This window comes from Kryptolebias marmoratus, linkage group LG23 (genome assembly GCF_001649575.2).
Source record: "Kryptolebias marmoratus isolate JLee-2015 linkage group LG23, ASM164957v2, whole genome shotgun sequence".
In the NCBI taxonomy this organism is placed as follows: Eukaryota; Metazoa; Chordata; class Actinopteri; order Cyprinodontiformes; family Rivulidae; genus Kryptolebias; species Kryptolebias marmoratus.
The window spans coordinates 5351615-5365372 of NC_051452.1; the positions used below are offsets into that span (position 1 = coordinate 5351615).

Sequence of the window (13758 nt, forward strand, 5' to 3'; positions counted from 1 at the left end):
GATAATAAACTGAGTGTGGGGCAGAGTAAACACACCGCGTGCGTGCCTACGTGCTGCGCTCTGGCCCCGCCCCTCTCCGTGACGTCACCGCCCTCTGTAACTGAGCGGCTCGTGCAGTCTTCAGTCATCCTGGAGCGGGAGGAGCTCACCGGCTGGTCTCCTCGGTTTTCACCGATAAAAAACTTCCCGGACTGTAAACAAGCGTTACTTTCTCTTTCTTCTTGCTTCTTTTGCTGTTTTTGTTCATAATTTAAGACAAATGACGAGAAAAAAACGAGAAAACACGAAAAAAAAGAGTCGCGTGCTTCTCCATCAGCTCTCCTCACCTCTGAGCGCTCGCGCCTCCAGCCAGGCAGAGGTCAGTTCATTTTACGGCTAATTTTATATTTTACTACTTCTCTTTTTATCACAAACTGGTTTCCTCTACAGCTTATCTGTTAATTTAACAATACAGTCTGTTGGGATAAATTCGGGTTTATTTAAATTAAAAATATATATTTTGTTTTTGTGAAACCATAGATGATTGTTATTAAATGTTTCTTTCCAGTGAGTTTGAACTTACACTGTAAAACATGATGACTTCCATTTGGTTTTGTTGTGGTGTAACACGAGTTATGACCTGTATTTTTTAAAATATTCATCCAATATGTAACTTGAAACCCCCTTTGTATGTTCTTTATGTTTTCTAAATCTACATATATTGATGTTTAATGGTGGCTGCAGAGGAGAAATGGGCATAAAATAGTTGGATATTGAGTGAAAATGATAAATTGCTAATTACAGCGTGTTGTAAATGCACACATTTGTCCAGCACCTCCTTAGCTGAGCCAATAAGGTCATCTGATAAGCTGAAAATCCTCTCTGTCTCAGCCATAAGCTTTAAGAAGAGGAGTGGAGAGGTCTTTGTCCATCTTCCTCTTCATTTCTGTCTTCATCCTCATTTTCATGCTGTCTGTACCCCATTCCTGTCCTTTTTCTGACTCAAGGATTTGCCTTTGAAGGAAAACCCTGCTGCATTCTTTAGCTGTCCTCCTTTTGTCCCTTTTAACCATACATTTCTTCTATATTTTCTTTATTAATCTCATATTTTTTATGTTTCATTCCTGTGGTAAGTCTCCAGGTGCGTCAACATTAAAACTTTTAGTTTTGCAACTGTGGTTTGTTGAATTCACGTGTAAATGTGTCAGATTCAAAGAAGTTAAATCGTTTAAGAAATGAGAGTTTAAACGCGTTTAATTCGACATGCAGCTCCTGAAATGAGAGTTTATGATTGTGTTTTTGGAGATGGATTCGAGGGAAAAACAAGCAGAGATTTTTGTCCTGTTTTTTTTTTTTTTCATTTTTAGGAGCAGATTTAATTAGATTTTTTTAGCCCAGGCTTTCAGAATGTGTGCTTTTACTTTGAAAATCCGACATTTATTGCATCAATTACGCTCCTGTTTTGAATGTACGTGTTTACATCCTGGAAAGAAGGGATTAAATTATTCATACAAGCCATTTTAAAAGATGAAGGAGTTTGTTTGACGTCACAGATGTTTGTTGTAGCTCCTCCTCTTCCTCTCTGCCTGTCACACACCTGAGCTCCACCTGTCAGGACTGATGATTCAGGTAGACTCTCACCTGGCTCAGGAATGTCTCAAAGTGTCCTCAGTTTCCTTCTTCTTTGTTCTTCTGTTAAACATCTGCGATAATTTTGATTTAAAATGCTCTCAGAGTCTCCAGGAGTTTTTACCTGATCCCAGAATGAGGCAGAGAGGTGAGATATTTATGTCCTCCTGGATCTTCGGACTGCAAATTCTGGTTCAGTTCAGTTTGTTTTTATAACGTTCACAACAAGAGTCAACTCAGGGCAGGAGAACATTCAGAAACATCAGAAAAAAGCTGATTAATAAAAGTTATCCGTCTTAAGAAGCCAACAGGAACGACGATGCCCTTTGGATTTCTCTGTAATTATTTAGTTTTTCTTTGGATGCTCTCAGCTCCAGATTTCCGCTCTTCGTCCTGAAGCTGTGATGGAAGCAGGATAACGTCTCTGCCTGCTGGAAACAGTTATTGTAATAATAATAATAATCACTCAGGGATTAGTGCCAGGCCGTTCTCGGTTAATTAAACTTTGGACTTGCAGCTCCTCAGATCTGAAACGAGTTAATAACACTCCGGCTCGACAAACCCACAAACCTTCCTGCAGTTTGCTGCAGAGCTGCTGTTTTTATTCCTTCTCCCTCTGTGATGGAAACGCTCTGCTGATGTAACTTCAGACTAAATTAAAATGGGTCTGCTCTGCTGTAAATCCTGGAGGTTTTCTCTTGTTAGCACCATCCCGTATTTATCGCCGATCGCTCACTGATCGCGGCTCGTTTTATCGACGGCTGCGGGACGAGGACGTGTCGCCTCCTTCCAGCTGATTCTCATGGCTCGGGAGTGACAGCTCTCAAAAATCACCAGGTTCTAATCAAATTCTGTCAAACGTGGTCCAGTTCGGTCCAACAGGCGTCCAGTTTGGTTGAGTTTCTGTGCGGACAAGTCAGGGACGGCAGGAAGTAACTCATCATCACGTTTATTAAAAATAAAACAGTATCTTCAGGTTGAAACTCTAATTAAACATGAATCTTTCTGTCATCTTTCAGAAACACTTCCTGTTTGTGTTTTATCAGGTCGTTAAAAACGCTTCAAGCTTCGCTCTGTGGCTGTGTTCGGAGCTGCACGGCGGCTTTGTGTAAAAATAAAACAGGAGGCGTTTAAAATGTCTCCGAAGACGTTTTTAATTAAAGTGAAATAATGAAATCTCACTGGAGCCTTGACGCTTTTTTTGTACTTTTTGTAAAAAGTTGAGAACAGCTGCTCGGGGAGGATGTCTCTTCCTTCAAAGCAGAACAAGAATTTCTGTGAAGTTCTTGAAAACAAACACCTGTGTGGAATAAAAAAATAACAAGAATTGTGTCTCTAATGACGATAATCAGTGAAAGGCTTCCTACTGGCAGCTCCTGAAGTCTGAGCTGCTTTAATCAAATTAAAATGAAATCATTTGTGTGCAAATATGTAAATATCCCCCACCCGCAGGAATAATAAAAACACTCGAGAAGTTTGGCTCCAAAAAAATTTCCTGCTGTTTCTAATGGGATTAAAGTCCCTCCACTGGCAGTTTTCATGTGTAAATACAACCGCAGCTCAGCTGGGACTAAAAGGTTCAACTCAACGTCTTTAATTTAACAATAAAAAAGTTTAAAATTGTCTTTCTGAGCTGCTGAATGCCACAGCGGTAACATCGATGTAGAAAATCCTGACTCTAACGTGATGATTTTGCTCTTTTATTTGCATTATTAGCAGCTATAATCAATGTGCAAACAGCAAAGATTTCTACAAATGTGTCCCCAAAAGTGGACATTTTAAAAACTTTTAAAACCACCAGCATCTGTGTGTCTCCTCAGAGGACACCTTCAGATTTTGCTCAGTCGTCTAATTCACAAGAAGACATTTGTGTCTCAGACATTAGGAATATTATACAGGAATTTAGACACAAATAGGCCTGTTTTTATGTAAGCAGCTGCGGGTGCTGAAGGTGAATTCTCAGAGGTGAGGATTTAGGAACGCGTGTGACAAAAAAGTAGATTTTCATGGGATAATTATTAGGGTGACAGAACAAATAACGGATGTAAAGGATGAGCTGAAGGAGCCGTAGTTAGTCAGTTATTTGAGCCCCAAAAACAACAATGGAGCCGTTTATAGTTTCTTTTTTAAAGTCCTTGTTTTGGAAGAATCACCTCCTTCATGATACCTCCTGTTGGGTTCAGATGGGACTTTATTATGTGTGGCTCGGGTGTTTCAGGGTTTTTGTTGAACTTTCTGCTTCACATTTCTTCAAACGGGGATTAAAAAATAAAAAGAATACGTTCAGGAAAAAAGCAGGAAAAGGTAAAATATCAAAATAAGTTTTATCAATCACATCAGGGTAATGTGTTCATCAGTGGAGATGCTTTTATATTTATTCATTTCTGAAGTTTTTGTCATACTTTTAAATGGAGAATTTAAAAGATAAATGTGTTTTAATTGTCTAGTGTTTAGATATTTTATATAAAGTTCGTTTTTATTCTCTCTCCTCCAGTTTTGTCTTTATTGCTCTTCGATTGCTGTTTTCCTCTCACCTCAGCGCTGATGCTCCTCTCATTGATTCAGAAAAAAACAAATTTTCTTTGCTAACCTTATTTTCTGGTGCAGCAGCTTTGACCTTTCGCCACATTACTGGACTAGAAAATTAGCAATGAATCTGAAAGTTGTTTTCGGATTTGCTCGAATGCGCTTGTTCGCTCATGTCCTGAAACCCCCCATTTGTTTTTATCTCCTGTTCAGATTAAAAGCTGCAAATGAGCCATTGTTTTGATAAGTAGCAGCCATGGCTGCCCATCGAATCATTCGAGTGAACAACAACTACGTCCTCCCTCGCTGTAAGTCCGAGGGGACGCTCATCGACCTGAGTGAAGGGGTGGCCGGAGCCAGTCTCAGTGACGTTAAAGGTCAGTGTTTCACCACGCTGTCGTTTTATCTTCAACAAGATGCTTCTCTGTGTGAATATTATCAATCTGAAGAGCTAAAGATCACTCGATGTTTATGAACTTTGTTGTTTTCCTGCAGCTCTGTTCATTTTTCTGCAATTAAATAATGCAAATGATGTTTTTTACTTGACTGGAGCTTTGTTGAAATGGTGTTTTTGTTAGTTTATTATTGACTCCAGAGTAAAATGACACGTGCAACCACCTCATTAACGCCACTGGTTCGTTATAAAAATGTCTGATGATGAAATGACAGAAGCAGAAGTATTCAAACAAATGTTAAACCAGAAACAAAACACTTTGCCATCAGCTCAGACGTGTCTGTGCTCTCCTTGTTTTTCAGTGCCTTCTCCCAGTGCCTTAAAGCTCGAGACGCAGGACCCCTTTGAGGCCGCGCAGGAAGTTGTTGCTATTAAGGATTACTGCCCGAGCAGCTTCACCACGCTGAAGTTCTCCAAAGGAGATCGCCTCTTCGTGCTGGACACGTCGGGGGGGGAGTGGTGGTATGCCCACAACAACACCGAAATGGGATACATCCCAGCTGCTTACGTCCAGCCGATCAACTTCAGGAACTCTTCGCTGAGCGACAGCGGAATGATTGACAGTCTCGGGGAAGGGTATGAGGATGGGTCAAGGGAGTTTGGAGGTCTCGGGGAGTGGGTGGAAGTGACTCAGAAGCCTTCCGCCGTTTATAACAACTCTTCTTTTTCTGTGAACCCCTTTAGCTGCCCGTTAGATCGCAGCTCCAAAGATCTAAATGTGAGGAACTCAGCAGATCTTATTGTGTTTGATTCGTTGGAGTCACAATCATCTTGTTCTAACAGTGGCACAATCATGAGGAATGGGTTCAGCAGCTGCCATATTAATAATATCAGCTCCACCAGCACGAACCAGGAGAGTACACCCAACTTCGGGAGAGAAAATCCCTTTTTTAAGAGTAAACGATCCCACAGTTTGTCAGAACTGTCCGTCCTGCAGGCACAATCCGGTTCAACGTCACCATTGTCTGGGTTCTTCACAGGCCTTACGGCTCCTTTACCGGAGCAGTTTCAGAGCAGAGAGGACTTCAGGACTGCTTGGTTGAACCACAGAAAACTAGCCCGGTCTTGCCATGACCTGGACTCTTTGGGTCAGAGTCCCGGGTGGGGCCAGACCCAACCAGTGGAGACCAATATAGTGTGCAGGCTGGACAGCAACGGAGGAGTCATTCAGCTTCCAGACACCCAAATCAGCGTCCACATTCCCGAAGGCCACGTTAGCTGTGGAGACTACCAGCAGATCTCTATGAAAGCCTTACTGGACCCCCCTCTGGAGCTCAACAGCAACCACTGCTCCACTGTAAGCCCCGTGATGGAGATCAAGCTCAGCAACATGGAGACGAAGTCGTTCTTAACGCTGGAGATAAAAGTGTCTGTGTCTGTGAAGAAGGAGAGCTGCCACGTTGCTGAAGTGCTTTGCGTTCGAAGTGATTGCAAGGAAGGCCCTTACACCCCCATCCCCAACGCTTACATTTACAAGGACACGGTCCAGGTTCAGCTGGACAGTCTCGAACCTTGCATGTACGTTGCCGTTGTGGTTCAGTCTCAGTATGTCACCCGCAACACGACTGTTTGGGACCACGTCCAGAGAAAAGTTACTCTGGGTCTGTACGGACCCAAACACATCCACCCTTCGTTCAAGACGGTCGTCGCCATGTTCGGGCACGACTGCGCACCCAAAACGTTGCTGGTGAACGAAGTGACGCGGCAGGCCACCTCGACCCCCCCGGTGGCCCTCCAGCTGTGGGGGAAGCACCAGTTCGTGCTGGCGTTCCCTCAGGACCTGCAGATCGGCTTGTATTCCAACATGTCCAACTACCAGGTGAGGGTGAGCGAAGGTGCTGGGATCATTCGGGGATTTCAGGTGAAGCTGGGGAAGGCCAGTAGGCTTCTTTTTATGATCACGTCGCACAACCCCAGCAGCATCTCAGACTTCACTCTCAGGGTCCAGGTCAAGGATGCTCTCGACTGCATCCTCACCCAGTTCTGCGTCCAAACGCCTCAGCCGCCACCGAAGACTGGAGCGAGGGTCACAGGCCAGAGGAGGTTTTTAAAAAAGAAGGAAGTCGATAAAATCGTACTGTCGCCGCTGGCTGTTACCTCAAAACACCCAAAGTTCCAGGATTGTTGCATTACCAACCTGAAATTTGGCAAACTGATTAAAACGGTGATCAGGCAGCACAAGAATGCATATCTGCTGGAATATAAAAAGGGGGACGTTATTGCGTTGCTCAGCGAGGAGAAAATCAAACTCCGAGGTCAGCTGCGGACGAAAGAGTGGTACATTGGATACTATCAGGGCAAGATGGGGCTCGTTCACGCCAAGAACGTTTTGCTTCTCGGTAAGGTGAAACCCATTTACTGGTGTGGGCCGGACCTGACGACCACAGCGCTGCTGGAGCAGATCCTGAAGCCTTGCAAGTTTCTCACGTACATCTACGCAACCGTGAGGACGGTTTTAATGGAGAACGTCAGCAGCTGGAGGGCGTTCGCGGATGCCCTGGGATACGGGAATCTGCCGCTGAATTACTTCTGTCGGACGGAGCTGGACAACGAACCGGAGAAAGTGGCGTCAGTTCTGGAGAAGCTGAAGGAGGAGTGCATCAACCTGGAAAACAAGGAGAGGAAGTCCTTTCAGCGGGAACTTATGATGGTAAGACAACATTCAAAATGATTGCTTTTAAATGCAACCTGAGGCTTAAATACACTTCAGTATGTTGCTGTAAAATGATCAAACTGGTTTCTAATTGCACCAGTTGTACTTCCAGGTGGTACCTTTGGAAGTACCTGGAACTCTCAGGGTTCCAGGTTGTGAATGTTCCCAACATTCCCAACAATGGTGGGAAAGATCGGAGCTACTGCTGTGTGAATGTTTGAGTGTGTGGTTTTGTTGTGGCGGCTTTATTTAATTTTAAAAAATCTGTTCTCGTCACACGTTTCCTCTGAGTTTGGAGTGATGTTATTAATTATTTGATCGTCTATTAAAATTCAACGAGGTCCGCCAGAAAAGATGAACATTTGGCTGTGTAATTTATTTCTCAGCTGGCTGCTGCATCATTAATTTATCGTTGTGGGCGCAAATAAATCAAATTTGTTAACAAACACGGTCTTGCTGTTAGATTGATCGTTGTGTTTTTTGTTGAAACGGTGTGATTTCCCCGCAGCAGCCTTTGTTGTGTCACAGTCTGAGTGCAGCTGGATTAAAGCCCTTATGCTCAGTCAGAAGCCGTGGAAATGAAGATGAAACATCTGCAGTTTTGGGTGAAAACAGCTCCGTGTCTGAGAGGTTTCACAGAGGAGAGCCGGGGTCGTCCCTCCCAGGTTGCTGTGGTTTGAACGCTGGCAGAGTGGATGAAGTGTGGGCGCTCAGCTCTGAGGGTAAAGTGGTTTGTTGAATCAGAGTTTAATTAGGATGAATTACTTCCTGTTCGCCTTGCGGTCCAAACCAGAGCGGTTCTCCGCCGCCCGCTGCAGCTCTTCCTGTTTGGCTGTCGGGCCTGTAATCTCTCTGCGCACAAAGAGAAAAGAGACAAGCTTTTATTCTGAGGCTTTTCAGCTTTCTGTGCCGTCTCATCTCTGAGCCCAGCTCCTCTGAGGTTCATGTTTTCATGCTCAGGATGAAACCCTCGAACGTCCTTCGCTGTGATTTCCCTCTGAGGCCAGAAATGCTTTCATCACCGAGGACGGCGGAGGTGTTTGTCTGCCGACCTCCGCGTGGTTCAAAGTGCTGCCACACGTGGAATATCAGTGTTTTCATCTCTGAGCCGATGTTTGGTGTAGATCCTTTTGTTTTTAATGTAGAAACTGGCCCTCTGAGCTGCATGGAAATCACATTTTAAAGGCCTGTTCACTGAAAGCCAGCCAGGCTGAAAACACAAACACGACTCCGGTTCCTTCTCAGAGAATAAGACGTCCAGTTAGTTGTCTTCAAACTCTTTGAAACTAATTTCTCTCCAGACTTTATGTCTGGTCACATTTGAAGTCCCCTGCTTCAACAGGTCTTATGCAACGTTTGGTCTCAGGAGGAGCTCGCTGTCATTGTGAGGCTGCAGAAACCGGGTCAAGAGAACAATTACCGAGTCCACTCCTTCGAGGGAAAACATCCCACCTCGAGTAATCTTTAATCAGTAAAACTGGAAAGCTGAGCAAATAAAACACTCACTGAACGCGCTGGATTTTACTGCGTTTGGAGCACGTTATCCTGTGTTAGTCAGTCCTAAAGAAGAACACGGAGTTTAAATGTTCTCATTAAGGTTTTTAAAAAAAGCTTGAATTTATTGTGGATTTCCTTTAATCCACATTAAGACAAATATATCCATACCCCTGCTCTTCATTATTATTATTCCCTTCATTTTGTACCACAGCATGATGCTACCACCGCCATGCCTGACACTTGGTGCAGTGTTCGTAGGTCTGAAAGCCTCACCTCGACTCCTCCAAACAAACTTCTTGTCTCGTTGAACCATCAAACGTTTCCCCAGAAGACATTTGTTGTGTCCTTGTGGACAGCTGCAGGTTTCCAAGCTTCTCTCTTTGTGATGTGAAACTGTCCGCTGTGGACAGGGACACGGGTGGACAGGGACATGGGTGTTCCAGCAGGTTGGAGCCTTGGTGGTTCCTGAACATCTGAACCAACTTCCTTCCATCTGAGGGGGACAGATGGGTGTTGGTTCATCCAATGATGGACAAAAAAATGTATTTATTGCTGAGGAAAGTTATATTATTTGTGTTTTATAATACTGCACCTTTTTTACCTCTTAGGGTGAAACATTTGTTTTGATTAAACCACTTTAGCATGGAGTAGATGCCCATCTTGTTCCTTCACAGTAAAGCAGATGTGCCAAAAAAGCAGCAGGTTCATTTAGTTTATTTTCGGCTTCTGAAGCTCAGCGGTCTTAAAATGTGTTCAGTAAAAGATGGGAAATAAACTCCTTGCGACGCCGCCCGGTGTGGTGTGGTTTTTTTTTTTTTTTTTTGTAGATGCAATCATTTTTAAATTACGTGGGTGTTTGCAAAGCGAGATGTAAGCAGTTCTGGAGCTGACTCGTCCTCCGCTGTGAGCCTGATGTGTGGCTCTCTCTGAACTTCCAGCTCTGCAGTATTTATCTGCTTACATAATCACCCCAAATATTCCCATTCTCACTGAGCAACCAGAAACAAAGCTCTGCTAATCTCGCCGCACGAGTGTCGAGTTTATCAGTTTGTTCAGAGATGATTAGTTCGTGATAGAGGAGGTCCAGGCAGGACTAAATTATTCATTACTGACACAAGAAGCACAGCCTGCTGCATGTGTGAGTGAATACTTGATGTCTGAGCATTCTTTGGTCTGTTTACAGTCTTTAATTTTACAGCATCTGACCCGTGTTGCTGCAGTTTGTCTTCTGGTTTTGTTATGGTCCTCCTCACGAGTCGACAGGTGTGTCCACCTGAAACTCGAGCAGGCATCGACCGGGTGCACCCGACACCGCCCCCGGCTCTTTTTTTAACGCCACGTATCGACTTACAGGCGGCGAGAGGGCTTGTGTTTGTAAGAGGAGTGGAGCATCGTTCAATAATGGATCTTCGCTCGGAGGCAGGGAGAGCCGGTCCTGCAGGAGACAGAATCCGTCCTCCGGTTTCAGAGCTTTTAACCGTCCTGTTCCTTCGCATCAGAAACATCCATCCTAACCAGGGGATTATTTCCCAGACTGTGACATGAGATCCTGCCCTCAGGAGGTGAATAATCCTAATTTCACAGAGATTAAGAGACGATTCGGATCATTCCTTACAGGAGATGTTGCATGTCGCTGTGTGTGTGAAATCTCATGAACCAGAGGACAGATTTTATTGAAACTCTCAGAAAGTCATCATTAGATGTACGTCCACAGCAAATTATCTTAACCTGATTCAAGATGGCCGCCACAGCCAGTCAACCTGAGCCAACACAAACACGTCCGTGACTCAGGTGTGATCGAAGCGAAGAATCAGCCCAAACAAGAACCCAACAGAACAATTTGTTTACAGCTGTGGCCTCCGAGGCGGCGGGCGATATGCATTCCTTCAAGGAACGCTCCTTTCGTTGTTGTTCTGTGACGCCGCGGCGTCTGTTTCCTGCTGCTAGAAGGCCCCGATACTAAAATATAGACAAGCTGTTTTTACAGATTCAGAAGTTATTTTAACAGAAACGAGACGCATTGACGAGTAAACGCTGTGGGAGACATCAGGTGTTTTACTGCAGGTAAATGTTTTTAATTTGGTTTAACTTAAACGCCTCGCCTTAAAAAGTTCATTTATTTCAACATGTTTGCAACGTGGTGCTGTCTGAATGTGACAAATGTTTCATATTTCAGTTTGTTTTCCACCAAACACGATTCTGCACATTTATTCAAAACTAAAAGGTTTTTATTTTAATGCATTTATTCAGTTTTTAAAGGACAGAATTAGAGTTTTAATCCTGAAGCAGCTCCACAAACTGCTTTTTGACGTTTTTTATTTTTATTCAAACTTTTATATAAAATTAAAATTAAAGCATGTACAAACAAAGATTTCAGTCATAAAAAATAAAACAATAGATTTAAAAAGTTACTGCAGAAAGAATAAACACAACTTGGAGATAAATATTGACTTTTCTGTTTATATAAACAGGTTGATAAGAGAATTATTTACATTTTTTACACATTTATATTCAGATAACAACAAAAATATGGAATAATTTTTATAAAACATAAGTTTTTATTACAGTCATAACTCATTTTATTAGGTTTTTTGTTTTGTTTTACTTATTCATTTGCTTGGCAGTTTTTATATTTATGTTTTCAGGACGTTTTTGGCTCTAATCATCATTTTTATAGATTTTAGATCATCAACCTTTCATTTTAATAAGTTTTGATCAAAATTCTTTTAATTTGTTTGGATTTTTGTTGTTTTTTTGCCTTCTTTTGTCTTATTTATTCCTCATTCCTGTCAGCATCCCTCCTCCTCCTCCTCCTCCTCCTGAAGATGAAGCTCATTTTTCTGCCCGGTCAGCTGTCAGCGCCGTCTGTCCGTCTCCTTCAGGGACGTCCCGCTCGTCTTCGTCATCTCTGCTGGAGCAGAACCGTCTCTATTTTTAGATCAGAACCACGTCGTTGTTTAATGAGCTGGAAACAGAGACCAGAACCGGGCTGGAAACTCGGTTCTGCAGGTTTTTACCGGAGACAACGTCCCCATGACACGTCAAATTAAAAAATAAAACCTGGGGTCAGGGGTCTGCAGCTTTCATCTACAGAATAAGATCATGAACAGCAGACAAGTTTCAGCTGTTTGTCTCCAAGTTTCTGCAAAAATACGAGAAAAAAATCTCTGCAACAGAATAAAACTAATAAATATTCGTCTTTGTGCTTGTAGCTCGTTAGCCATGACTTTAATCCGACTTCCAGATAAAAAGAAATTAAACATTTTAAGACATTTGAGGAAAGCTACAAGTTATCTCAGGTTACTGTGAGTTAATAAAATATGATGTTCCACAAAAAAATACATCAAATCACTCTAACAATAAGAGTTAGACTTTTAAAGACTTTTATTAAACAATTAAATGATCATTTCTGCCTTTATTAAAATAAATTAAGTCTAAATTAACAATCAGACTTAATTGTTATCTTCACTGATAATTTATTTGGATCCTGTTTCTGTTTTCTTATTTTAAAGTAGAACACTTGTATTATTATTACTATATTTTACAAGTAAAGGTCTAAAAGTCATAAAAAGGCTTTACTCTAAAGTCCTAATGTGTAAAACAATAATTATTTTTAACAATTTCTTATAGATTTTTAATTTCCTAATGTCCCAGACTTTTCCATGCAGTGTTGTAATGACACATAACGAGTTTTAGTTCAAGCTTCAAGCCCGTTTTTCAGCTGAAAACTTGTTTTATTTCTTTTATTGGAAGCAGAATCGGTTCTTTGGATCGTAAAGGTTGCTGACTTTCATCAGAAAGATTAAAATCAAACCAGCGACAGAATGTTGGAGGTTAAAAACTGGAGCTAAAACAGCAGCTGACCTTTGACCTTCCATCTGGGTCACGCCTCAGACCCATTTCAGCTTTTATTTTGAAGCATCCTGGTTTCCTGCCGGATGCTGATGGATCAGGTCCGCTCTAACTGGGTCTATATTTAGACAAGGAGACTGCGTGAGGACGGAACCGGCAGACGGGATGTCTCAGAGAACAGGTGGCGAGGAGGAAGTCATGGCGGCGGCTTAGTTCGGTTTAAAAGACTAACCTGGACTTTGCAGGTCATTCAAGTTTGTTCTTTTGAAGAAAACTTCCAGCGTACAGATGTGTGGAGTTTGATGTTTTTATAATTAAAGCTGTTTAATGAAAGAGACCTGGGTCTCATTAAAGTTACTTTTAACAGGATTTTATTCCACTTAAATCCACTTTTTCTTTCTAAAATGAAACTGAGATATTCGGTTTCAGAGGTTTGCTCTCCTCTCTCGTGTGACGTCAATAATTAATCGATTAAGAAGCCACGATCGGGTGGCTGCTTTTAATGAGTCTACTCTCCAGGAACAGGTCAGTTTACACAGATCAGACCTGATCTGATCAGACCTGTGACTTCCCCGGAGTTTGGACCCGGGTTCTGCACTTTGGTCCAGGCTTTCAGGTTTATGTTATTTCTTGTCACTTTGTTGAAGATAGATTACAGATACGACACAAAACTAGTGTATTTTCTCTAATACGTGCACAGTTTGATTGTTTAAAACCTAAACTCACCACCGTAGTCCTGGGTGTCCGGTTCCTGGTCGGGTCCCCAAAGGCTAATTGGCCCCAGGGGGGTCAGACTGATTGATTCAAAGACAAAGATGATGAAGAAGGGCCTCAGAAACTGGATTATCTTGCTTTGAAAAGGAAAACTGAGGCATTCGACTGGAGCCATGCCTGGAGGGGGCAGATGGACCGAGCAGGGGGGGTCCAGCCTTGGTTTCTGGGTCTTGGACGGTCCAAGTCTGAAAAACTACAGAAAGTCACCTCTACGGCGAGGGTGGGTCTGCGGGCGTGTTGATTCCTGTCATCATAAACTGTTTTTTATGGTCCAACCCTCCTGTGGCCACGAGGCAAAGAACATAGATCATGGATCCCAGTGATCTAGGAGAACAGTGATCATGGAGAACAGTGATCATGGATCCAAGTGATCGTAGAGAACAGTGATCATGGA

The 13758-nt window shown here is 42.8% G+C and overlaps 1 protein-coding gene across 3 annotated transcripts in view; it reads left to right on the forward strand.

Annotated features, from left to right (window-relative positions):
- sh3bp4a (SH3-domain binding protein 4a) overlaps window positions 1-13758 on the forward strand; it is a 16942-nt gene continuing 3184 nt past the window's right edge. The window contains exons 1-4 of one of the 3 annotated variants that reach the window (XM_025003142.2): window positions 1-358; window positions 4348-4511; window positions 4891-7238; window positions 7354-7553. In XM_025003142.2, the coding sequence (XP_024858910.1) occupies window positions 4391-4511; window positions 4891-7238; window positions 7354-7494 (2610 nt within the window). In that variant the 5' untranslated portion in view covers window positions 1-358; window positions 4348-4390 and the 3' untranslated portion in view covers window positions 7495-7553. Of the gene's footprint in view, window positions 359-4347; window positions 4512-4890; window positions 7239-7353; window positions 7554-11531; window positions 11917-13758 lie in introns of those variants that run through there. The other 2 variants (XM_025003143.2, XM_037973754.1) reach the window with 2 other exon arrangements.